Source organism: Sciurus vulgaris (assembly GCF_902686455.1).
Source record: "Sciurus vulgaris genome assembly, chromosome: 9".
NCBI classification, from domain to species: Eukaryota; Metazoa; Chordata; class Mammalia; order Rodentia; family Sciuridae; genus Sciurus; species Sciurus vulgaris.
Genome location: NC_136469.1, coordinates 141,865,642 through 141,891,575, shown reverse-complemented (window position 1 = coordinate 141,891,575; position 25,934 = coordinate 141,865,642). Strand labels below are relative to the sequence as shown.

Sequence of the window (25,934 nt, the reverse complement as noted above, 5' to 3'; positions counted from 1 at the left end):
CACCTGCCTTCGAAGACTGTGCCCGCCCTCCTGGCTGCTCCCTACCCCTGCCTCTGGCCTCCTGCAGGTCCTGCTCCCGCTGTGCACCTGCTGCCTGGTGGCTGCAGATTCCTGGCCCCACCGCAGGCCCCAACTCAGGATTTTGGGGGCCCACTTTCTTGACAGGCCCCGAGGGTCGTTCTGACACACCTGCGGGGTTGGGAATCTCTGCAGGTCACTTAAGATGCCCTCCAAGTCTTTGGGGTGACAAGCATGCCACCTGGGTGCTTCACAGCTGGTGTGGCAGGTGTCCCACCAAGCACAGGAAGTGTGTCTCTGTGCCTGCCAAGCGCTGGCCGTGGCCATCGGGAGCAGCGGCAGCCCCTCCGGGCAGCGAGCGTGCCTGTCAGACAGGAGGGTGTCCCACAGGACCACGTGTGTGCCGGGGGAAGGCCTTCTGCCTCAGGGCGGCAGTGCGCTCCGTGGGTGACATTCCCTGCAACTCGGGTCCCCCAGCTTCAGCTGGTCGCCAACCCAGGATTCCCGTCACCTCCAAACACTCGAGCACAGAGCTGGGACTTGAGTACAATTTGTATCTTTCTTTTTCCTGTCAAGGGGGACAGTCCAGGAGCAGGAGGGGGGACAGTTCTCATTGTTCTGCGGCCGGGCCTCCTGAGTGGAGCTCCCTCCTCCCGCACAGCCTGCCCATTTCAGCTGGGGAGCCGCTCTGGGTCCTGCCTCCTTCTAGTGGCCCAGGGAGCGACATCCTCGGGGTGTAATTGTCCACTGACGTGGGAGGGAGGCACTGTCCCGCCGTCCGCCACTGCTCGGAGGCTGTAATAGCCCGAGCCGCTCCATCCTGGCCGTGGTAGAATTGATGGGCCTCTTCCTGGTTTAACCAGCTGGCCCTTGATGACGTGAATAGGTCAGAGACAAGCCGAGCGGCACGGCTTCTCCTTGGCTGAGTGGGTCTTTCCCGGTGGGTAGTTCAGGCCTTGCAGAGACCCCGGTCAGCCCACGGTGCCTGGTGTCCTCCCACAGGATGGTCCCCGCTGTGCACCTGCCCCTTGCCACCCAGCCTGCCTCTGCCTGCGGCGTTTCTGCCCTCAGTTCAGGAGGGTTCAGGAGGCAGCTGTGCCTCCTCCAGGAGGCCGCTCCTGACCACAGGCTAGGCACCAGTCCCTGGGCCTCCCTCCTTGGCAGCGCTGGCTGCAGCGCACAGTGTTTGTTTACATCCCTGACTCCCCCAGGAGCCTGGGAGGCCCCAGGGACAGAGGCTGCTCCGTCTGCACCACTCCTGGCCTAGGGCTGAGACGGGAGGAGGGGGAGGAGGACAGGATCCAGGAAAGAAGGAAGGGGAGAGAGGTGGCAGGGAGGCAGGCTGCACCGCCAGGAGGGGAGCTCGCTGGGCGCGCTGGTCGCACCGAATGCCGCGCTTCTCGCTCAGCAGCAGCGGCCTCTGTTTGGGGCAGCGGCTGGGGTGCAGGAAGAGCTGCTGGTCCCGTGGCCAGTGCGGAAGGCGGAGGCCAGGTAGGTGCGTGCAGAGCTCGCCTGCTTAGCTGCCCCACCACCTTGGGCAGGACACTTCAGCCCCTGGGCCTTTGTCTTCTCATCCCGTACAGCGGAGCTCGGGTCCCAGCGCAGGGGACGACAGCAGCAAACGCTGCCGCCCTGGGAGGGTCCAGCTCATCACCACAGGAGCCCCATGAGATGACTCCCACCAACTGCAGTGTCCAGAGAGGACACCAGGTCCCAGAGAGCTTCCGTGACTGACCTGAAGTCACAGCTAGTGAGCCACAGAGCCAGGATTTGAGCCTGGGCCCTTGGCTCTGAGAGCTGTGCCAGGGGCTACTCTACCCTCCTGCTGAGGTGCATGGGTGTCCTGCGGGCACCTGGCATACAGAAAGTGGAAACCAGTGTTAGCACCCGGCACCCAGCCATCCAGTGGGAGACGCCCGCAGGTCTGCTGCTCAGCCAAGGAAGACAGGGCTGTGATTCTGCCAAGTGAGCTCATTGCCTGGTCTTTGGAGCTAATCTGTGGTCAGTACCTCATGATTGTGGGTCCCAGTGCCACTTGGTTGCAGTCCTGAGGACAGGGGCTGGGAGCCTCATGGATCATGCAGAGGAGGGTGGAGATGGACCTCAAGTCAAGCTCCCAGGGGCATCTGGGACTGGCCTGGCGCTGTGTTCCACCCACAGCTCCTGTTCTGGGCGTTGGCCTTGCCCTTGGTCTCTGGAAGGCCCAAAGGCTGGCCTCTTCTCTGCCGTGATCTGCCTAGGGTCAGTGGCCCTAGAATCTCAAGCGTTGCCACCCTAGCCAGCCTGCATGAGTGCTGCTGGGCAAGCACATCCAGATACTAAAATAACGATGCCGGTGAGCGAGGCCACCTGGAGGCCACTCCCAAAGTGCTCCAGAGCGCCGCACAAGTCCCAGTCTGCGCTGTCCATCAACTGTCCTCCTGTGCCTGGAGTGCAGATAGAACCTGCACCGTGGTCGCGCTCCCAGAGGGGCGGGCGGGCCCAATCATGCAGGACGGACATTTCCGATGGGTATGATCTGTTCCCGGTCCCTGGACCGTCATGATCCAGGAGTGGGAGGTGCTGGAGCCACAGCCTGGGCTTTGCTATTAGACTGGGAGCCTTGTGATCAAGGGCATGAGCCCAGGGGCATGGGAGAGTCCTGGACGGGCCAGGAGCTCCAGGACCACTGGAATGCAGCAATAGCTGCCTTAATAGGTCAAGTCAGTGGCCGAATTGCCCAACACGCTTTAGGGCTGTGGTTGCCAGATGTTTTTGTCTTTAGATCCTTTTACACTCTTAAAAATTATTCAAGATCCCCAACAGCCTTTGTTTATGTGGGCTGTGTCTATTGATATTTGCCATATTAGAAAATAAAACCGAGACTGTTAAAAGATTTATGTTTGGATTTTATTTAAAAATTAAAATTATAATTCATTCCATGGTAAAATAATTTTTTTTTCTGAAAAACTAACTATGCTTTCCAAAACAAAGCATTAGTGAGAAGAGTGATATTTGGTAAACCTCTTTAATGCCTGGCTTAATAGATTTGCAGATGGCTGCTGCTTTGTCTGGTGCAGACGTATGGCTGAAGTATTGTAGATGACCACCTGACAAAGACGTGGAGTTGGGGCGGGGGGCCCTGCGAACCCCTGGAAGGGTCCTGGGGAAGCAATCTGAGCACTACTGATTCAGGCGAACTGAAGGATAGTGTGCGTCAGCCCCCGGGGACCTCATGCATGGACAGGGAGGCCAGGGCCTTTGGAGTCCTGACAGTGCCTGGAAATGTACCGGGGAGAAAAGCTGGCCTGGCCTCAGGCTCCACTGAAGCTCTCCTAGCCATGTCACTCTGCTACAGACTTCAGTGTCCAGCAGGACTGGACGCTTCTGGTGGAACCCACCTGCAGGTGACCACTTCGTTTTCAGGTTTCCTTACTGAATCGCCCCTCTGCCCTCCTCGGCCCCATGCACAGCGTCCACCCTCCTCAGAATCCGAGGATGTCATGAAGAGCCGTGTCATGGAGGGACAGCCATGGGCTCCTCGAGGGCTCAGCTCAGGCCGCCTGGCTGGCTTCAGCTTCCTGCCGGCCTCTAGCAGGTGGTGAGTGTCAGGGAGAGCGAGGGGATGGCTCACCCCGTGCAATGGACAAAACTCCCCCAGCTGAGGCACCGTGTGGTGCTCGTGCCAAGGTGGGCGGGCCAGCGCCCCTTGGACAAGTCTGGGTGAGCTCGCGTCCTGACAGGTAGGATGCTCTCCGTGAGAACTGCACCGATCGCTTCTCTCCCTTCGCGGGTCACTTGGGCGTGGCGTCGATGCGGCGGTTCCGGGTCAGATCTGCCGTTCTCTGGAGGCCTCCGACCAGGGCAGCTGGCGGCTGCCGCGGTTTCTCCCTTTGACACTTGAGTACAGTAAACCGCATCACTCAGCAGTGAGCTTGGCGGTCTTGAGATGGAACCGGCCCTGCTCACCAGGTCGGACTCTGCCCTCACCCTGATGTCCCCTTGTCCCCAGGTGCTCCATTCCATCTCTGCCCTGCACCCGGGTAGCTGCCCACTGGCTTTCTCTTGCTGCATATTGTTTGTACTTTCTAGACTGCCATGTGAATGGAGTAACCGTGCGTGCCTTTCTGATCTGGCTCAGCTCGATCGTTCCGAGTCCCCCCTGCTGCCTAGCACTCAACTTGGGATCTTCAGCACTGCTCAGTGGCAGCCCATGGTATGGGGGGGCGGTCACAGCCCGTTCACCAACCTACCTGTTAAAGGAAAGGGGTTGTTTCCAGTTCTGAACTGGGTGGATCTGGCCCCCGTGATCAGGTCTCCTGCCGCGTGAGCTTTGCTTACTCTTGGCTGCGAGGAATGGTCTGGTCACATGGCAGACCCTGCCTGGCCCTTTGGGACCCGGCCAGGCTGATCCTGAGGGATCGTGGCACAGTCCCAGCAGTGTGGGGGTGGGAGCCGCTCATTGCCACCGCCTGGTCTTACCAGTGTTTGTAATTCAGCCTTCCTCGTGGTGAGTCGCGCGTCTCCTGGTGGTTTTGATTTGCTGGTCCCGATGGCTCAGGGTGTTGCACGTCTTCTGTGGATTGGCTCTCGTGTGCTCTGCTTGGGGGTGTCGTTCCCATCTTTTAATCAGGTTGCTCGTGTTCTCATTGAGCTCTAGGTCCTCACATGCTTTGGGTGGAGTGGCTTGTTAGGTGCATGTATTACAGGGTTTTCTCGAATTCCACGGCTGGACTCTGTTTTCATAATAATTTCTTTCAAAGAATAAACGTTTTTGATTTTGATACAGTCCAAGAAATCCATTTTTCTCTTGTTGTTCATGCTATTTGGGTCTTGTCTAGGAAATGAAAGTCGCAAAAATCTTCCCCTACAATCTTAGGGTTTTGACCTCCGTGTAACTGTATCACTCGCTCCGGGGTGTTTTCCTATGTGGACATGTGTTTGATGGAAAGACCACCCTTTCCTCCCTGAGCTGCCTGGGTGACTTTGGAAAAGCCAGTTGGTCATGGAATTGTGGGTCTGTTCCCGGAGGCCTGCTCTGTGGCTTGGATCTGTGTCTGGCCTTTTTCCAGTGCCACGCCCTCTTGACCGTGGTCACATTCTTTTTGAAATCAGGTCGAGTGAGACTTCCAGCTCTGTCCTTCTGTAAAACTGTTTGGACTGTTCTGGGTCCTGACTGAGGAGCGTGGTCCACTCATTGGTCTCCTGGCCCTCTGAGACATTGACTGCTGCTGGGGGCGACTCGCCTCCTGAGACAACTAAGAGGAGGAAGGGAAGCCTGAATCCAGGCGTCTGGCAAAAGCGGCTGTTTTCAGCCACTAGGCTGTACTGTCCTCTCTTGGGGTTCTGCCCATTCCTGTACAGACTTCTAGCCCAGAACCTGTGAGGCCGGGATGGAGTTAGTGGGTTCCTTGTCCAACTCCCTGTAAGCCACAAGCAACACAGAGACATAAACCTTGGGGACATCCGCCTCAGTGGCCCAGCCTGGGCACTCAGCATGGACTGGACATGGGTGAATGTTGGCTGAATGAATGAATGAATGGCTGATGGCTGCAGGTCAGGGCCAGGTCCTGCCAGCCCTGGGCCCCAGCTGGGAGTGGAGGCAGGACGCTCTGGCCTGAGCTGGGAGGGCCTGGGAGGCAGCTCGCCTAGGAACACACAGTGGAGAGGCAGACTCACCTGCAGACCTGCCAGCTCCTGGTGAGACAGACACCCACTAGCTGGAGGGAGGGGAAGGGGAGGAGGGCCCAGTTTTGACCCCTGCAGGGACAGGTGTCCTCCACCTGGACAGGTGGGAGGGGTGGGGCTCTGGAGTCCCATGCTGCCTGTCCTCTGGGCCCCCGTTCATCCTGCCCAAGCCAGAGCAGCTATGGACAAAAAGAGGTCACAGAGGGACCCGAGACTGGCGCGCCCACGGCGTCGAACAGCACCTGACATCCCTCGCCAGGCAGTGTAGTTTATTCGCGATGCCGGGGTCCTGCGAGCGACAGCTCCCTCTGGCCAGGGGATGGATGGCGGCTGCTGTGGGGCCTCACTGCCCTTCCTTGGAGCGGCGCTCCCTGGCCTGGCGTCTGCAGTGCTGGATGGGGTTCCTGGGGCTCCGTGGCTGGCAAGGATCCTGCTGAGGGCACAGGGGCTTCCTGGGGCTCAGTGGGGTTGGGCAGGTGCAGGTGCTGCTGAGGGAAGAGTCTGGAATCAGAGGTGACATTGGGGTTGGGGCCTGACCTTGGGTTCCTGCTGCTGTGGACCTGGGTGGCTCACTTTGCCAGGGTGTGCCCAAACTGGCCCACATGGGCTGGTGGGAGCCTACTGTGACATTTCTGGAAGTTCTTGGGCCAGTTACTAAACGCTGGTGCTTGCAATCAGCGCTGGCAGGACTTCACTCCGCAGGCTCCGTGAGCACCATGGTCAGGCCCTCTCTACCTCGCGCTTGGTTCCCTGCTCCCGGAGCCTCAGTCTCCCTGTCTGTAAGAAGGGGGAGTGACGCTCACCACCCCTTAAGGCTGGCTCCACCATCATCCAATGGGGTCACGGTGTGCAGTGCTCCCGAAAGGTTCAAGCAGAAGACTGGCCATCGCTGCTGTTGTCCACAGAGCTGCAGCTGGATCGCATGCCCGGCTCAGGAGGAAGTGGGCACAGCGGGGGCGGGGAGGGCTGTGCGCCTTGGGTTCCCTTCTCCGTAAGGGGCACAATGATCCCGGTGGTGGGTTGGTGGCACCACAGTCCCCATAGGTCACGCCTGTGCCTGGGACCTGCCACTTCTTTGATTGCCATCTGGTGACCCAGGCAGAGGTCTGTACTGGCAGGAGGGTCAGGAGAGGGGCTGCAGGCCAGGTAGAGGAGAGGCAGGAAGCATGGAGGTCACAGGCAGGAGGATCCAGGAGAGCAGCCATAGCATGAAGAGGACCTGCCATTCTCAGAGCAGAGGCCCTGGGGACACAGCTGCTTCCACCACACCTAGAGACCAGAGTTGGCTTCACCCAACTGTCAAGCCCACACCCTCACCCGTGAGGTCTCTGGCTCTGCACCCCAGCCAGAGCCTCTATCTGTCACCCAGAGACCGGCACCTGGGGTGGTGCCACAGGTGGGCCAGGCGCAGAAGTCAGCTTTGTTCTGCGCCACCAGCAACTCTTGCTGAGTTTGAGGGCAAACTTCCTCCCTGGTCAGACTGCGCCCACTTGGCACAATTCTGAATCTCTGTTGACTAGAATACGGTCTAGCACTTAGTAGGTGTGCAGTGAGTCGTTGCTGAATAAGTAAATGACTTCTTCTGGAGAAATGAAAATTGCCCGGGCTGGCTCAGGGGGGTGGTGAGCGAGAGGCCCGCCAGGCGGATGGGCAATGGGAGCCACAGAAGGCTGTATGGAGGCTCGTGATGTGATGAGGTGTTAGTTTCAGAGGACGCTCTCTGAGATCGCAGTTTCTGGGTGACGTGGCCTGGGCTAGGACAGAGGTGAAAGAGGTGGACGGAGGAGATGGACCAGCCCTGCTGACTGATTCCCACGCCCTAGCCTGGGGAAATCTGGCCAGGGCCATAGTGGCTCAGTGTCTGAGCCCTGCCTGGAGCAAACAGGCCTGAGGGGGTCTGGTGGACACACTGACGTGATGAGACCTGAGAGGCCTTGCAGCAGCTTGGACAGCTTGGCCCTCACTCGCCTGCCTGCCGGCTGGGGTTTCAGAAACCGGGCAAGGAGGACAGGGCCTGTGGGACCTCAGGTGGCCGGGGGACAGAAGCCAGCAGGGCCAGCTGGCCCGTCCTGACCCAGGCAATCCGTCCGGATCAGCGTCAGGCCTGCACACTCCTCCTCCTGGCACAGGGACGCGCGTCACGGAGCGCAGAGCCCCCGCACAGACAGCTCTAGGCATCAGCATTTTGCTGATGGGAAATTGAGACCCAGAGAGCCAGCGGGACGGCGAGAGCCAACGCTGGGTCCCCGCTGAGGCTTCGCCTGGTCTGAAGCCCTCTCTCGCGTCACTTACCCCTGCCATTCGCAGGTGGCCTGCGGTTGTGTGTGACAGTAGTGATAATGCACACTAACTGCAGTTGGCGGCTTCCGGCAGGTCCTTGGCGCCGGGCAGTTCTGTCGTCCTGGCCTCGTCCACTCTCAAGCCAGCCAGAGTGCCCCCTGTTGGGGATCGGGAGGTGGAAGCCCGAGTCCTGCATCTTGCCGAGAATCCCTGGACACAGCAGGCCTGGCTCTCTCGCCTCCCACCTGCTTTGCCAGGGCCCTCGGAGCTTTCCTGGCCGTCTGGCCGGGGAGCAGGGCCCGTCAGGGAATCTTCTTCAGGAGGACGCCCGGGTGATCTGGGCTACTGGGGGATCAGACTCTCTGGAGCCTGTGTTGCAAGAAAGCAGGGGGAGCAGGTGGTCTCCTTCACCTTGACCTGTCCTGAGGTCAGTGACTGGCCTCGGGCCAGCTGGCCACCTTAAGGCCACGGGAGTTGGACTGAGGGCAGCCCCAGAGGGCGGTCCTGAAGCTGGGGCAGTGTCACCCCTGCTCTGAGCACAGTCCAGCCTGGCCTGGAATCAGACCCAGCAGTTGACTGGATCCTGCTGACCACAGCAAATCCACCACTGCCCCGTCCCCCTCCCCCAGGCCCATCTGCCTCTGCCGGCCCAGCCAACAGCCAGCAGCAGGGGGCCCGTCTGGCCTGGCGGGGAGGAGCTGCAATCCCTGCCTCCCCCTCCCGTGTCCCTTTCGGAGTGGCCTGGAGCAGGCAGTGGCCTTCCACCCTCACCCCGGCTCATCCCTCAGCTGGCGGAGCCGGGCAGAGCCGCAGCTCGGGGGCCCAGGATGCAGGGGCTCCCAGAGGCTCGTCCCGTCCCACAACCCTGCTCTCTTCTGGGCCCCGGGTGTCTGCTCGAGGAGCAAGGGCCTGTCTCAGAAGACACTCTGATGACCATGGAATATTGCCCAGCCAGGAAGGGGCCCGGGACCTGAGATGTGCTCTGAGAGCCCTGCGAGGGGGGAGAAGCCGCCAGCCACGGGCGGCTGTGTGCAGCGCGGTCCCGAGCAGGCCGTGTCCAGGGCACAGGGGGCAGGTCAGTGGTTGCCAGGCTGGGGAGGCAGTGGGACGCCACGCCGGGCCTCGGCTTCGTCGGGGTGATGGGCTGCTCTGGATTAGCAGTAGACGTGGTTTCCCACGTGCTGAGTGTGACACCACAGGAGCGAATGCGTCGAGGCGCTGAGTGATGTGATGTCAGCCCTGCCTCAGCCCCAAATGTCCTAAAATAAAAACAGAACCCCCATGATTGCAGTGTCTCTCCGTGCCAACGAGGAGCCAGGCGGAGCCAGGCGCGGCCACATGAGCAGCGGAGGAGAAACCCCTGCTCCTGCCGCGTGTCCCCTGCCTGCCCAGCAAGGCTCTGCTCCCTCTGGTGTTTGCTCGGCTCCACAAACCTTTCCCAAGAGCTGGTTGGTTCCAGGCCCTGCGTGCCCCACAGGAGCTCCTCTGTGCTCCAGGCACAAGAGGGTTAGAGCTGTCCTTAAGCCTGAGTCAGATCGAGGCTCCTGACTGGCTCAGAGTCAAGTCCTCGGGCCTCCTCTGGCCTGCGAGGTCTGGGATCCAGGCTGGCTGGACTCTCTGGGTCCTGTCCTGCCCTGCCACCTCCTGCACACACTGGCTTCTTGCTGGCCTGCAACAGGCCTAACTCGCCGCAGGGCCTTGATATGTGCTGGTCCCTCAGATATCCATGCAGCTCCCTCCTGGCTTCCCAGTCTGGCCTGACCTTCCTGGCCCCGGCTGTACCTTGGCCCTTGGTCCTCCCTCCAGAAAAACATCACTTTCCATGAGAAGTGGTGCTGGCCTGTATGCACAGTGCTGAGACCCAGCAGGCGCTCTCAGTCGGGAGTCTTTGTTTGGTCGTAGTGGAGTATACTGCACACCTTCCGCAGCTTCAGCCACCGTAAGCATGCGGTTCAGAGGCAGCACCTTCTCAGTGTCCTGCAGCCACCACCAACACCTGTTCCTGGAGCCCTGCTGCTGTTCCCAGAATCTCCGCTCCCACTGAACAATACCTCCCTCCATTGGTCTGGTTTTGAATGAATCAATGAGTCTCCAGCGGACTCACTGAGTGCCTGCCCGTGTAGGGAGCACATAGTTGTAAGCCTTCCAAAGCCTTCGTTGCCATCTCTGTTGCACGAGTGAACAAATCCACTGGCTCAGAGACTCAGAGAGATGCAGTGTTTTTCCCAAAGTCACACAGCGACAAGAGTGGGATTTGAAGCAGGTCCTCCCCTTGCCAGACAGCAAGAGCTCCCGGGTTGACTCCAATGTAAGCACATAGCCCAGGCCTCCCTCTGCTGTTCCTTTCCCCCAAGTGTCCAGGGTCCTCAGTGTCCTCAGCCTGGCTGGCTGGCCAGCGGTCCGCAGCTCCTCTTGGGACTGCTTTGGGCGGTTCTGATGTTCCATTCTCCCAGAGCTCCCAGGATGGGTGCCAAGGCTCAGGAACTCTTTCCCCAGGGCCTTCCGGTGAGTTAGCGGCCCAGGTCACATGCCAGAGCCTCCTCTGCTGCCCCCTGCTGGGAGCTGCCTTTTTTTTTTTTCCCTCCCAGGGCCCAGCTGGAGTGGCTTTGAGTCCAGGACTCATGGCAGCACCCAGCCAGGCTGCGGGGAGGGTGGAATGCCCAGTCCTGGGCTCTGCCTGTCCCCCTCCCTGGCCTTGTTCTCGGTACACAAGAGGCGTGACCAGGGAGGGAGGTGGCTGTATGGGGTCAGCAGCAGGAAGGAGCTGGATCTCAGATGTGGTAGCTCCCAAGCTCCCTCCTGAGGCCAGGCCAGAGCCCGAGGGCCCTGGGGTGGGCACCTGCTTCCTGCCCTTGAGGACGCTCAGGCCTGATGCGTGAGTAGAGCAGGTGGCCTCAGTGCCCACCCACGGGGACCCCCGGCCACCCCCAGCCCTTCCACTCTGCTCTAGCCCAGAGGCCCAAGCGCAGCTCAGCCCCATATCCCACGTCCCCAAGTCCAGGCTGCAGGAGAGAACTGCTCGCCAGGCCTGCTTGGTGACGAAGGTGGGGAAATTCAGGGACCCTGTGTTTGTCACCCCTGCCGTGAGGACCAGCCGTGAGCCGGGGGCCGCAGGTGAGCGTGGAGGTGCACAGCAGGCAGGCCTGTGATTGACACCCTCACCTGGAGGCCCCTGCCCTGCCCTGGAGGGCCTGGCCTTCCAGCCACGTCCTCAGCAGTGAACTTCAGACCCAGTGCCTGTCCGCATTCTGAACCGTGTGGCACGTCTCCTGTGTGCTGCCGCCAGCCAGGCCCGCTCCTCAGAGGCCCACGGTGGGGAAGGGGCTGCACTGGTGTCTCTGTCTGGCCTACTCACTGGCTCCCAGGTCAACAGGAGACGCCGGCCTTCTGCTGTTTGGGGCTTTGCCTGCTTGGTGGGCCTGGCAGGTGGACGTGGCTGCCCAGATTTGGGTGGTCTGGAAGATTCCTGCAGAGCCCACTCTCCCAGGACCCGTACCTGGAGTCAGAGCTGTCCAGTAGCCAGTGGCCCCATGGCTTTCCTTGGCTGTGGGCACATTGCCCCTGCCCGGCCACCCTCTGCTGCATCTCCTCGCCCCAGGCAGCCAGCCCACAGCGCCTGAGATGACCTAGCTGGCTCTCTTGTGTCCCTGGGAAGCACGTGGTGCACAACCTCTCCCTGGTGGTCAGACGCCAGGTCCTCTGCTCCAGGTCTCAGAGCAGCTTTCTCCAAGGGTCCTCTGAAAGGGGTGGGGGGGCACTCGGCTCAGCACTTGCTTTCTCCTTTACTGACTCCAGGCCCCACCTCAGACCCTTTAATGTCCTGAGAAGCACCAGGCAGGGGCCAAGTTCAGGACTCTGGGTCAGCCCCCTGACACCAGATCCTGGCTCTGTCCTCATTAGCTGGGTGACTTCTGGAAGGGGTTTGCCCTCTCTGTGCCTCGGTGTCTCGTCTGCATGAGGGGGAGGATGGTAACTGTAACAACCCTTGCAGTTGTGGAAAGGACTTGCTGTGTGCAGCGTGCTAGGACCAGGCCACCCCCAGGACGTGACCCGAGGCCTGGCCGTCCCTCACCTGCATGTGTCCCTGGACCTGGGGCTCCACTGGAGGGCAGGCCTGACGCCCCCTCCTCTCAGAGAAGATGCTGGGTGGATCCTCTCACGGAGCCCAGGCAGGTGACAGGCACCCGATGCCCTTCCCCTCCCAGCCCTGGACCCTGATGTGCTTATCAGTGCCAGTCATCGGAGGGCTAGCTGGGCTGGCCAGACCCTCCTGCTCCCAGCTCTGATGGCTGATGGATCACTAATGGTGTGGATAGCACCTAGGGTGATGGACAGGAGAGGGGGTCCCCCTACAGCTTCTGAATCTCCAGCATTTGCAAGCCTCAACCAGCACCTCCAGAGAACTTTCTACTCCACAGGCCATTTGAATTTCACATACACCCCAGGAGAACTGTGACCAGGTAGTGAAGATGATTCCCATTTTATCAGTGGGGTGGTCTGGACTCAGAGAGGGTGAGTGGTCACACAGCTGGTAACAGGGCTGGGGCTGGAATGCCCAGGTGAACCACAATGGTCATCTCTGAGGTCCACAGGCAGAGCTTCCCCACCAGGTGGAGAAGAAGTCAGGCACATGTCTAGGACGGGGTGCTCTGTGGAGTTAACAAAGCTTCTTAAATTTGTAAACTGACAAATACATCCTTTCCAAATGGGGGGGTTTCGGGGACTGTTCTGCAGGTCGTTGTCCCTCTGTTCCCTCCCCTCTTCTTCCGCAGCTCCAGCTGCATGCGTGTCAGCCACCGCCCCCACCTGTTCTGGGGGAGGAACCTCAGGCAAGTGCTCTGCCACTGAGCCACGTTTTCTTTTGAGACAGGGGCTTGCTCAGTCACCAGGGCTGGCTTTGAACTTGCCATCCTTCTGCCTCAGCCTCCGAGTAGCTGGGATGACAGGCATGTGCCACAGGCCCCTGAAGATCAATGTTCTTCAAGTGGGGCGCTTCCTGCTGATACCCAAGTGCGCTCCCTCTTTCTTTCTGTGCTAAGTGGCCCCCTGATTGTTCTGTTCCCGGCACTGTCTTCTGCGGTTTTAGGATTTCCAGTGAGTTCTTCCCCACTCTGTTGAGGTGTCCTTCTCCTCCCTTGGGTTTGAGCAGACTCTATGTCCTTCTCGCAGTCGTAAGAGCTATTTGAACATCTCTGTCAGTCCAGCACCCAGGACGCCTCAGGGTCGGTGGTCCTCGATGTCCAGGGACACCTGGGCCCCCAGGGCTGCAGGGAGCAGGGGTGCAGGTGTCCCTTCGCCACGCCGACCTCATTTCCTTGGACGCACACCCAGGAGTGGCGTGGCTGCATTGTGTGGCATTCGGAGGCAGTCGACGTGCCCAGGACCCAGTGTGCACTCTGGCTGCCGGTGGGCAGCGCCAGGACCCTGGACCTCCTCTGAGCCTAGGTTGGCCTGTGCTGTTTGGCGCCTGCCCGGCGCGTGTGGCTGGGGGCAGCCGGGGGCGTGGCAGACTCTACCTGCCACATTTGGGGTAGGGACCCCAAAGAGATCTTTCCGGAGCCCTGTCTCACGCCTTTGCAGCTGCTGGGTGTCCTCAGACTGTGTTCTGGTGTGAGCCTGAGAGACGCGGCCCCCTGAGCTTCCACAGTGGCGTGGCCCTGGCTGGAGGCAGGAAGCAGGCCCGGCATAGAGCTCTTCCTCGGCCGAGGCCTGCGTGGGCCGCCCTCCCCGTGCCGGCAGACAGTTCCGCAGGTGGTGGTGTTTTGTGGCCATTTGAGGCCTTGGTTGTCGTCTCTGCGAGGGCTGCTGGGTGCGCCTACTGGGCCACGGCTCCCTGTGGCTGGTTCAAGGCTAGAGCAACAGCGACCCAGATGGCCCCAGGTGGGCAGTGCTCGGTGCCCTCCGGGCACCCCGTGTCCCTAAGGCCCCAGCCGTGGGAGAGGCCACTGAACGGGGGTGATGGGAGTAGGGCTACCTGGGGCTTCTGGGAGGAGGTGACCTGGGCTGAGATGTGCCAGGCTCTCCAGATGAGGGGTGGCCTTGGTCAGGGGTGCACCAGAGCCACGGCTTCCAGGCTTCAGGGATGGGCCCCTCCGGCTCTCGGGAGGCCACTTTTCCAAGGGCCTGTGAAAGGCTGAAGATGGCCTGTGAAGATAGTCACCATCAGCTCCACCTGCTGGGCCTGAGGCAGCAGGGCAGGCTGGGCAGGAGGGATCTGAGGTCCGCAGGTTGCTCCATGATTATTTGCAGAGCAGGACAGAAGGGGCTAGTGGCCAGGACTTCACAGGGCGAGGCTGGGCCACAGTCCATCTCGCACACCTTAGGACCGGTCACTGCAAATTCTCTAGAGGCCACAGCAGAGGTGACGAAGAGCTTCAGCCTTCTGTCCAGCAGATTACTTTAACTCATCCTTCCTCGGGGTCCTGGTCCGCATGCCCTCTCACCCCCATGGGCTCCTGTCCCTCTAATCCCTGGAAGACTCCAATAAGCATACTGCAGGTGAGGAACTGGGCTCAGAGCAGTTGTGTGACTCCCCAAAGCCACACAGCCAAGGGCTGGAGACCAGACTCCAACCCACGTCTCTGCCTGACCCGTGAAGAGCTCAGGGGTCGTTGTTGCCGAGGGAGCTCTATCTCTGCAGCTGCCAAGCAGAAATAGTAATCTCTCCCCAGGGGCTGGCGTGACGTGCGAAGGAGGCAGTGGTTATGAAACGACATATAAATCGTGAGTCGCCTGCAGACGTTAGTGTCTGTTACTGTGGTAACCACCCGGCTTTTGTGGCCCTCGTTTGCTCTGGAGCAAGGTTACATTGGCATTTAAATTTCATAGCATTGTTATTTTCCACCATAAAAATAATATACATTATGCATATGTCCACACGCATCAAATTGAATAGATTAAATGTGTGCAGATTTTGCATATTGATTATATCCCAATAAGCCTTTTAAAAAATAGCAGACCTTCATTACAAAAAATCTGGAAAACAGCAAAGTAGAAAGAGGAGAAAAAATTATTTAATTCCAGCCACGGGGCAGGGACTCTGTCGACGTCGGGGGTTCTCCTGCCTTCCCTCAGCTGTTTGATCATTTAAATGGCTCTGATCACTGGTCTTTATAATCAGAAACGTTTCATGTACAATTTCACATCTCCTTCTTCCCCTTCAGGCATTTTAATATGAAGTGGCGAGAACCAGCACGTCTGGGAGCCTGGCAGACTGGGCTGAGGCCGGGGCTCTAGCCGAGAGGCGTCCCGGTGTCCCTGGGCAAGGGCAGCCTGTGCAGGGATAGGGTCAGGTGGCCAGGACATTCTGCCCCATGCTCCAGGGCCGTGTGCATGTTCCCTTGGAGCCGCTTTCTGGGTCCTGTCTTTCAAGTGTAACCGAACATGCGTCTGTCTCCATAGCCTGTCGTGTGACTTCTGAGCTCTTCTCTCTCTTCTCTCTTCTGTCACCGTCAAAGCTGGTGGCTCAGGGGGCCACCGAGTGATGTCAGTAGCTTGCCCACCACAGGCCTCGCATGAGCTTCCAAGTGCTGCTGCCGGTCCCTGAGTCCCTGCCGGTGTGGCCCCGCGCTCAGACAGGGAGACAGCCCACAGACAGAGCAGGTGTCCTAGGCAAATCCAGACCGGGCTAAGGGGGATCGGGCTGCTCTGGACGGGCTCCTGGTGTGGATGGCGATTTCAGCAAAGGTGGTCCAAGCTGGGTCCTCGAGAAGCAGCCAAAGAGCGGAAGTGAGAGCAGGGGAGTGAGCTGTGCTGACACTCAGGGCAACCACTCCAGGCCCGGGGCTGAGCCTGGGCAGAGCCCGGATCCGGAGAGGGCCGCCGGGATGGAGTGTAGGGGCTGAGCCTGGGGCTGGGCGTATGGATCTGCAGCCGAGTTAAAAACCCCAAACCGCCGCTCGCACAAGTAAAATGTAGCCAGGCACAGGAGTGCCACTGTGATCCCAGCGACCCGGAGACCGAGGCAGGAGGATCCCAAGTTCAAGAACAAACTCAACAACTTAGTGAGACCTCAGCAACTTAGACCCTGTCTCAAAATATAATAATAATAGTAACAATAATAAAAAGGACTGAGGATGTGACTCAGTGATAGAGCACCCCTGGGCTCAATCCCCAGTACCAAAAATTAATAATCATATAAATGAATCAAGCCTCACATCTACAGAGGTCAAGGTCAGGGCTTATCTGGGCTTGGCCAGAGACTCTCCTGTACCGCCTTCCGCGGCGATGGGGAGGCTAGCCTGGGCAGGTCCTTCTCCTGGCAAAGGCAGAGGTGCCGGGTGGCCAGCTGCAGTGCCCGAGGCCTTTCCAGGGTCTGCGGATGTCCTGCGGGCCCAAGCAAATCCCAGGACTACGCCCACAGTCAAGCCTAACTGGCCAGTTGGGGCACTTCGGAGTTCACAGAGGACACAGGAGAGAGAGGGCTGGCTCCCGACGCCTTCTACCTCGGGCTTTCAGCCGTGCATGGCTCTGAGCGTGAGACGGGCCTCTGGAGGCCTTGAGCAGGGACATGACTTGGCAGCCACAGGTGTCCCCAAGCTCCTGTCACTGCCCCGTGGAGGCTGGATTGTAGCTGGTGAAGACAGGGAGGTGACTGTCAGGAGGTGTGTGGCATCAGGTGGGGGTGCAGGGCTGGCATGTGGGTGTGTCGCCGCGGCAGCAGGGTCAGATGTGGCGTCAGGGAGAGAGGAGAGTTGGTGACTTCAAGACTGGGGGGAGTCAGCCTCGCTGGACTGCCATCCCCGGAGACCAGGCAGCTGCAGAGGGGTCGGAAGTCAGGCCTGGGGATGGCTGACCGTTCTGATCAGACATGCTGTGTCTCAGGAATGGACCCCCAGCGCTGCGGGAGAGTGCAGTAAGGCACAGGGACGCCTGATGGTACCTACCTGGGCTGCAGGGAGGCTCTCCTGGGGCTTGTTTGAAAGTAGATCCGTATCACTACAGCCAGGGTCAGGGATGTCCGAGCCTGGAGTGCAGTCAGGAAGGGGAGGACGGTCGTGCTCCCGGGCACTGGGTGGGGGTCGGGCGGCTGCTCTGCTCCCGCCAATTCCTGCTTGGGCTTAGGGGATAGTATTCTAGAACTTCCTGTTTTTAAAGACATTCTGGAAATGTGGGCATTACAGGGCACGTCCACTTTTCAGGTACTAGGAGTGAATCTGAATCAAGCTGTGGAAGCCTCTGGGGTGGCTGGGTGCGGGCAGCTCTCCTGGAGGAGTGACGTCCTTTGCCAGGCACAGTCCTGTCCTGCCCACAGCTTTCCCAGCCAGGCTGGCCCCTGGGATTTCAGGCTGGTCATCCCTGGGAAGCTGAGAATGCTGCTGGCCACGGGGAGGGGGCTTGGGATGGGGTTGTTAGTTCTCTTCAAGCTCCTGCCCCTGCCGTAAGGCCAGCCCTGGCCAAGGCTCCAGGCACTGGGCAACTCCATATAAACGTAAGGAAGGTCCCCAGACATGCTGAGGAAACATGGGTGGAAGAAGGGAGGGCAGCAGCCAGGAGCAAGCGGAGCTCAGCTTCGCCTCCCGGGGCATGCGGGGCACAGACCCGAGGACCCCAGAAGCCCGCCGGAGGCTCAGGGTCCGCAGCAGGGCCTGGCAGGGAACGCCTTGTTGTCTACAGAGATGCTGGGAAGGGCTGGCCTGTCCCAGGTGGCTGGAGGACAGGGGCCGGGCTGGTGGCAGGAGCAGGAGGCCACATCTGGGTGCCTTTAGATGCCACCTCCAGTCTTCACTGAAGTTCTACAGAGTTCCCCTGGCCACTGGGGTCCCCCAGCCCTGTCCCCACCCCATCCTCTCATGGTAGCTTCCCAAGGGCCCGAATTCTCCAAGGGAGTCCAGTGGAGACCTGTGAGGGACACTTGGCCTTTGCCCTTGAGGTCCAGGCCCCAAAGGCCTGCCCCATGCTGACCCCAAGCCTAGAAGGCGAGGGGTCACGCAGCCCTGAGACTGTGAGCTCAAAGCTCAGTGAACGTCCGTGTGATGGGGGTCACTGGCTCAGCACAGGAGGAACTCCCACGCTGCCCTAGAAGGGAGGGAAGCGGGCGAGAGGGACGCACACCCCAAACAGGACTCCACATTCAGGGGAGGCCGGGAGGGGCCCTCCGCATGCTTCCCCGTCTGCTCCTCCGGGCCCTCTGGGCACTGGCCCTCTTGGGGACCGTCCAGCGCTGGAACCCCGATCTAACGAGGGGCGCCCTCCCGTTTCTCTTCCCCCAGCCGATATCATCTCCACCGTCGAGTTCAACCACACTGGGGAGCTGCTGGCCACAGGCGACAAGGGCGGCCGGGTTGTCATCTTCCAGAGGGAACCAGAGGTGTGTGGGTGGGTGCGGAGGAGGGGGCGGGGCCTGGTGGGGGCGGGGCCTGGCAGGAGGGGAGGGGCCTGGTGGCCTGACCTGGCCGGTGGGAGAAGAGGGGCAGGGCCACACTCCCAGGGCGGCCAGGGAAAGCAGCTGGAGGCAACCAGCAGGCATACCGTGGACCAGAGGGCTTGCAAAGCCAGGTTCGAGCCTTCCACTTGCACCTGGGTGCCGTGTCCCTGTCCTTGACCCCAGAGAAACAGCTCGGGCTCAGCTGCTGCGGGCGCCCCTGAAGGCTCCAGTTAGACCTTGCTGCGCCTGGGTGACCAGGGCCCTGGGCTAGAGAAGGCAGGGAGGATTCCCTCCCATCCAGTGATCCCTGCCCCTGTGCCCGCCCCTGCCACTGCCCCCTGGGGTTCGTTGTCAGCAGAATTCTGGATAAAACAGGCCTGGGACACCGCCTCGGGTCACTTCTGAAACGCTTGGTAAAGTCCCCCACTCACCAGGCTCCTACTATGTGCAAACGCCTGGCCGAGACTTTGGTGTACTCTCCTCTTTGCTCTTCCTTGCTCACCTCAGAGAGTAAGGGTCAGCACTCATCGTAGAGATGAGGAGACAGACCAGTCACCCATCTGTGCCCAGAAGACCAGCCTGGAGACCTGGAGACCGTGTGGGCATGAGAGGGGAGGACACCCTGAAGCCAGGAGGAAAGGGAGGACTGGGGTGGGGGACAGAAGCTGAGAGCCACCCTCATTCCCTCCTGAGCAGCGTCCAAGCTGACCTCGTTGCCCCGCCCCCCCCACGGCCTTCCCCCGGGCACCAACCTGGAGACGGCTGTACCCCGGGCCTGCAGTAGCTCACCAGGGACACAGACGAGAGGACTGCCAGCTTCAGTGACCCAGTACGCCACTGGCTGGCCCATGTGGATTTCACAAGGTGGACCAGAGTGTCCCCCTGGTGCTAGTGGGGCCCTCTTGCCACCCTGCGGAGAGGAGCTGCGTTGGCAGATGTGAGCGGCTCCGGTTTGGATTTCTCTCCCGGGTTTTTCTTCACCGTGGTTCCACTGACCTTTTTGTTCAGTGCACCTGGGAGATGAGGAGAATTGGAGGCAAAAATTGCAGAGAACTTTAAAACCTTTAAAAAGACACTTTAAAAAATGAACAGAAAAACTCAAAAGTTGTGGCTTTGCAACTGTCTTCATCTGTCCCTGTTACAGTTTTGTGTCAGATAAACTTGAGTCGTCTCCTGGGAATGGCCCCTGGTGCGTGTGCAGACCCTGCCCCTCCTTTGGGGGACACCACCAGGAGCCTCTTGACTGTGATTTAAGTTCTGCTGCCTAAACCAGAACAGGCGCCACCAAGGAAAGTCGGGCAGTGTTCTGCCCCAGGCCTGACGTTGCAGGACGCCCTGCCCGTGTGAAAGCTCCATGCAGTCTTTCCCCGTCAGGCTCTAGCTGGACAGACAGACATTAGGAGCAGATCGGCGCCTGAGATAGGAGTGTGGTCATTGCCATAACCTCAGGGGAGTGAGTGGTGGCCCTTAGTGGACAAACAGCTTTGGGAGGTCCACTTGCCTAAGTCTCCACTTGCTAGTCGGTAAGATGGGAGCTGTCCTGGTATCCCACCACCACAAAGGAAGCCTGGAAGATAAGAGGGACAGCCCGAGAAGCCCTTGGCTCAGCCTCTAGCACATAGTAGGTGCTCAGTTAAATGGGAGATGGTCTTCATTGACCTGACCAGGAGGTGGGTGTGACCTCATTGCTTTAAAATGTAGTTTCCTTTGACCCTTGAATTGGACCAACTGGTGCTGCTTAGTGACCAATACCAAGGCAATGTCTAGTCCTCCGAGATTTTGACCACCTGGCCCCTTCCCTGTGTCCTCTTCTGCCTGCCCTGGCCAGTCCTGCAGCTAAGCTCTGTCCTTGGGGTCTCCTTGCAGAGTAAAAATGCTCCCCACAGCCAGGGCGAGTACGACGTCTACAGCACCTTCCAGAGCCACGAGCCGGAGTTCGACTATCTCAAGAGCTTGGAGATAGAGGAGAAGATCAACAAGATCAAGTGGCTCCCGCAGCAGAACGCGGCCCACTCGCTGCTGTCCACCAACGGTGAGACGCCCGCCCGGGCACTCCTGTCGAGTGCTGTCTTGCCTTCCTTGCATTGCGAGCATTCTTCTAGGCCTTTAGCTTCCTGCCGCATCGTACTTCCAGCAGCACGTCCGTCCCATGGCGTGCCTGGGCCAGAGCCTCTTGGCTTTACCTGCTTGGTTGGACCCGGGTTGTAAACAGTGCGTCATTTACGCTCGTCTGTGGGGTGAGGGGACTTGATGGTCCAGATGAGGGGCACCAGGCCAGGAAACCCAGTGACACTGATTGAACTCTTGAGCCCCACAGGCAGCACCCCACACCACCGGACAGGCTGCTGAGCCGTGGTGGCGTATGGTGGGCAGTTGGGCAGGCTGACTTGGGAGCCTAGCTGGCTGCGGTCTTTCTGCCTCAGGAAGAGGACACCTGCCTTTGCCATGGGCACCACCAGTGCCTGCTGGGCTGCGTTCTCTCTGAGGAGGCAGCTCGAGGCCCTCCTGCCTCGGCCACCAGGGCTCCTCAGGAAAAGCAGACAGGCTCCCTCTTTCCTGACCATGAAGGGCTTTGGAAAGTAGGACAGAGCAGTGTCCCACCTCTGGAAACAGTTTAGAGGCGGATCATGAGCCTCGGAAGTGTCGTGCCCTTGGCCCAGCAGTGCCACCTTTGGGGTCAGTCACAAGGAAGGAAGAGTGTGGACAAAGGCCCACGTGCGGTGTCCACTGTGTCAGTCCAGGTGAACGATGACCCGCTGGCCATGGTCGGGTAGCGAGAGGTGACTCCAACGCATGGTGCACAGCTGGCTCTCCTGCAGCTTCTGTTCCCTGTGTCCTGGTGGTTAATTACTGTCTCATTTTCCTTTGTCCTGTTCTTAAAGATAAAACTATCAAATTATGGAAGATTACTGAACGGGACAAGAGGCCCGAGGGCTACAACCTGAAGGACGAAGAAGGGAAGCTCAAAGACCTGTCCACCGTGACGTCCCTGCAGGTGAGTGGCCCACAGAGATGGTCCCGGAACCACAAACACATTTATGCTTCTTCTTTTAAGCCATGAGGATTTTTGACTTGAAGGGCCATTGAGGTTTGAGCCAGGGCCAGGGTCATATCCTGGGCAGCTACCTCATTGGGTGGCTGTGGCCACCTCTCTGTCCCGTGCCTCAGTTTCCTCAGCAGCCAAAAGGAGAGGATCCTCCTCTGGGAGGTCTGGTGAGCATGAGGTGCCAGGCGTGAGTCTCCAAAGTGCTTTTCATCAGCAACGGAGGAGGCAGAACAAGCCAGATAATGGGGAAACAGAGACCCCAGAGGGACAGCGTCTCACCTAGAGCCACTCAGCTGGACGAGAAGGGGCCAGAGAACCTGTCAGCTGAGCCCTGCCCGCAAGCCTCCGCCACAGTGCACAGGGAAGCCTGGGGCGAGCCCGCCTGGCCCAGCTGGCCAGATAGCACATGTCGTGAAGGAGGCCAGGCAAAGGCACGCCAAAGCACAGGCTGGTCCAGCGTGACTGAAAGGCGAAGGTCTGCTTTCCTCCAGCAGGAAGTTAAGTGGGGCACAGAGGAAAGGGTCCTGGAGTCACAGACGGGTTCACACCCTCCTCTGCCACTGCCTGGCAGCGTGGCCTGGGCCTCCTCGAGCCTCAGCGTCCTCACCTGCAGGAAGAACAAACGCGGTGGAGTGTGTCTCCCAGCACTGTCCCCAGAGCTGTCTCACAGCGCTCACTTGGGCCTCAGCCGGCCCTGTAGGCTGGCTCCGTCACCATCATCCCGGTCCACAGCTAAGCAGCCGGGGAGCTGGGATCCAACCCAGGGAGTCTGTCCAGATCAGCATCCCGTCTCTTCCCAGGAGAGCCGTGGGCTGCTGAACGTGTCATGCTGACGAGAGTAACAGTCAGTCTCTTTCCTTCTGAAGCAGGGCAGGAGGAGCTGGGCCTCCTTCTCTGCCCCGGCTTCCAGAACCGTGCCTGGACCCAGTCCCGTGCTGCAGTCGATGCTTGCACAGGGTGAATTCGCCTCCATTCACTCGACGCACGCTCTCGAGCACCCCTCTGTCCCCCGCTCTGCTCTGGGCAGTGCGGGGCCTCAGTCAAGGCAGGTGTCCCAGCCCCCGGGTCGAGTCCCGCTCAGAGGAAGTGAGCTGGGATGCCGGTGAGTGAGTGGGGCCGCCTGGGGAGGCCCAGCAGCTCCCCTGGCCTGGAATCCTGTCTCCCTCCGTTCCTGTGGGCCTGCAGGGCTGGGGCTGCCAGCAGCGGCCTCCTGATGCGAGGCTCCCAGGCAGCCCCGCCCGCAGCTGGTGGGTGATGCCACATCGGCTCCCTCACTGGCAAAGCCGACCTGGCAAGTGCAGAGTCTGGAATGACTGGCAGGTGCACACGCCGCCCCCTGCTGGAGAGCCTTAGCAGGTGCTCGCACCCTCCCCAGGTGGAAAGCCGCCATGGGGTGTTCCTGAGGGGGAGGAGTGCCTGTCCAGATGTGGGCCTCTGGGACTGGACTGGCGGATTGCACAGCCGGCTCCTGAGGAAGCCGGTCGGCCTGATGACGAGTAATGGGAATGACGCCCCCAGAAGAGCTTCTGAGGTTTGTCTGGAGGGAGCAGGCAGCCTTGTGTCGCACTGGCCTGGCGTCCAGGCAGTGCAGTGGCCCCTGGGATCAGGTGGCCCCCGGGATCAGGAGCCTGGGAGCCGTTTCTCTGCACATCACACAGAGCCCGGGACACTGGACTGAACACGGCTGGTGTCCTGGCCTTTCCTGGACTTGCCTCTTTGTCTTCTCCCCTCCCGTCTCGCGGAGGCTGCTGCCCTGCGGCTTCCTGCCCACCTGTGAGTGGTGCTGGAGGAGCCAATGAGCTGGGCAGGCCCTGGGGCCCCAGAGGGAGTCCAAGACTCACTCCCTGCCCCCAAGTATCCTCAGACGCAGAGTCACCACCACGGGTCAGGACTGTGACAGGGACACACGGGCCGGAGAGCCCAGCAGAAGGCAGAGCACAGTTTGGTGGACCATTGCCTGGCTCTGCCACCTGTCCTCCCATTTCAGTTTAGAGGTGAGCATGTCGGGTGCCGAGGGCTTCCTCGGCCACTCACCCATGGGTAAGCGCCCAGGCCGGGGTTTGGAACCCATCCCAGGGGCCTCGGCGCAGGAGGGAGCCTCTCCTGCCGGGCTGGGCAGGTGAGGGGCCCCTGCCGCCTGTCACTGCTCCTTTCAGACAGTGCAGCATCAGGACGGTGGCCCGTCGAGCAACTAGCCTCTCGCTAAGGTCGTGTGCCCTGCCCTGCCCTCACCCACTCCCTCCTGCCCTCTGACCCCCTGCCCTGCAGGTGCCCGTGCTGAAGCCCATGGACCTGATGGTGGAGGTGAGCCCACGCAGGATCTTCGCCAATGGCCACACCTATCACATCAACTCCATCTCTGTCAACAGCGACTGCGAGACGTACATGTCGGCGGATGACCTGCGCATCAACCTCTGGCACCTGGCCATCACCGACAGGAGCTTCAGTATCCTTCACCGACCCGGGAGGGGGGCTGCAGGGCCTCGGCCTGGGGGCTTTTGCTTTGCTTCACTGCTTCCTGGATGCGCCTCTGGCTCAGTGTGAATGAGCCTAGGTAGTCCTACGCTGTCTATTTATGAAAACCTCAAAGTCATGGCCACCAAGGGTCCCTTCTGACCCCTCACCTCCTCCAGAGTGGCCAGCACCCCATTATCCTGGGGCCTCTCGGGGACAGTGAAGGGCCGAAGAGCCAAGGGTTCACCCGCCCTGGAGGGGGTCTCCTGCAGGCTGCTCAGCACCCCTCCCTGTGGTCTGAGGCAGGCTGAGGTCCTTCCCAAGGCTTAGAGGGACAACTGGGGAGCAGAAGCCCAGCTGGAGTTGGGGCCAGGAGGACCTCTGCTCTGTGGTCACTGCCTGGTAAGGGAAGGACCCTTGATCTCTGAATGTCAGTCTGGGGAGGGGTGAGGCTCGGCCCCAAGGCCACTGTTGGACGGTGCGGGCAGCTGCTGTGATGTCGCTGTACTGCAGACCGTTCACATTGCTGGCCCAGCTGGGCTCTGCCTGCCCTCTGTCCTCACGCGCCGTGTTGATTTTAACTGAGGTCATCCTCACAGCAGCCCCGTGAGGCAGGCACGGTCAGGAGCCCCTTCCAGGGGAGGACACTGAGAGCCCAAGTTCACTTGCTTTAAGGTGACAGCAAACCCGAGCCCTGCAGCTGAGTCTCCACCCAACCTCTGCTCTGACCGCCCTCTGTGGGGGCTGCCACCCAGGCGTGTGAGGGAGATGGACACCCACCTGGAAGCCTTTGTGCAACCGAGCCTCTGAGTGTCCATTGGTGCTGGACACCGAGAGCCCAGACGGCTCAGCTCCCCAGGGCTGTGAGCCTGGGTGGTGTTCCTCCAGCAGACAGCAGACCTGGCCAGGGGGAGAGGGGAGCGGGGAGCAGGCTGGGCATTAGAGGAAGGGAAGAGGGCAACCATGGCTTCTGGGCAGGGAGACACTCGCCCCGCGGGAAGAGAACTAGGAGCAGCTCGGAACCAAGCCTTGGAGGAGCCGTGGGCCCAGCGGGAGGGCCCAGGCTTCAAAGCGGCTCTGCTGTGGTGCTGACTGTGCCTCTCCCCACTCTCAGCCCTCAGTGGTCCCTCCTCACAGGACCACAGCACTTAGTCTGTGTGCCCCTCGTGCTGCGTCCAGCACGGAAGCAACTCCCAGCAGTGTGGGAGCATCGGCCTCCTCCTGCTTGAGGCATGGAGGGTGGAAGTGGGCTGGGTGGTCAGAAGGCTCCTGGAACACAGTGGCTGGGGCCTTCTGAGGGGTGAAGGCCCAGACCTGGCTGGGTGGAGAGGCCAGGCGGCCTGGATCTTCCACCAGGATGAATCTCAGTGGGCCCTGCTGACCCAGGTGCTCAGAGCATTGGTTGGCCGGACGCTTTCTGCTGCCCGGGTCGGGACCCCTCACTCCAGCTGGCTTGCATTTTCTGACCGACATAACCACAAACAGCTTCAGCCCAGCTGCGTTCGGGGCCTGAGCCGTGTCAGGGGCACCCTCTGCTTATTGCCTCTGGTCTCTGTGCTGGCCCGTCTCAGGCTCATGTGAGTGCCAGCTACCTGGGCTACATCCTCCCAGAGGGAAAGGTTCAGGAGAAAAGAGGATCCAACAGGACCTTAGATGGCATCTCTTGGTTCTGACCGGGCCTGGCTTCCTCTCAGCCAATCACTGTGAAGAGAGGGTAAACGCCATGCCATGATTGGCCAGGACTCACAGGCCCCCTGGTGCTGGAGGCTGCCAGCTCTACCCAGCGCAGTGTCTGGTCGTGGGAGGGGGTCGGTCCTGGAGGACCATGGACACTGCCCACTGCCAAGTCTGAGGCTATGGCCTGACTTTGCAGGAGAGTAACGGACCCACCGATGCCCTGTGCGTGGATGTAGCAGGTCTACATGGAAGTGCACAGCGCAACGGGAACATGAATGGGGAGGGCTCCGGCGAGGAGGAAGGGCAGAAAAGGGAAGGACCAGGCGTTGAAGGGGAGCAAACCCTGCTATGCGCATTCATGAATATGTCAGAATGAACCCCCCAATTAATGCACTGCTAAACATTTAAAAAGAGAGAGAGAGACTG

At 60.2% G+C, this 25,934-nt stretch overlaps 1 protein-coding gene across 2 annotated transcripts in view; it reads left to right on the top strand.

Moving 5' to 3' along the window:
* PPP2R2C (protein phosphatase 2 regulatory subunit Bgamma) overlaps window positions 1–25,934 on the top strand; it is a 100,217-nt gene that overhangs the window by 48,434 nt on the left and 25,849 nt on the right. For both annotated transcript variants that reach the window (XM_079153626.1, XM_079153627.1), the window contains exons 2-5: window positions 18,177–18,274; window positions 20,198–20,363; window positions 21,214–21,326; window positions 23,646–23,823. In XM_079153626.1, coding sequence (XP_079009752.1) covers window positions 18,177–18,274; window positions 20,198–20,363; window positions 21,214–21,326; window positions 23,646–23,823 — 555 coding nt within the window. The remainder of the gene's footprint in view (window positions 1–18,176; window positions 18,275–20,197; window positions 20,364–21,213; window positions 21,327–23,645; window positions 23,824–25,934) is intronic.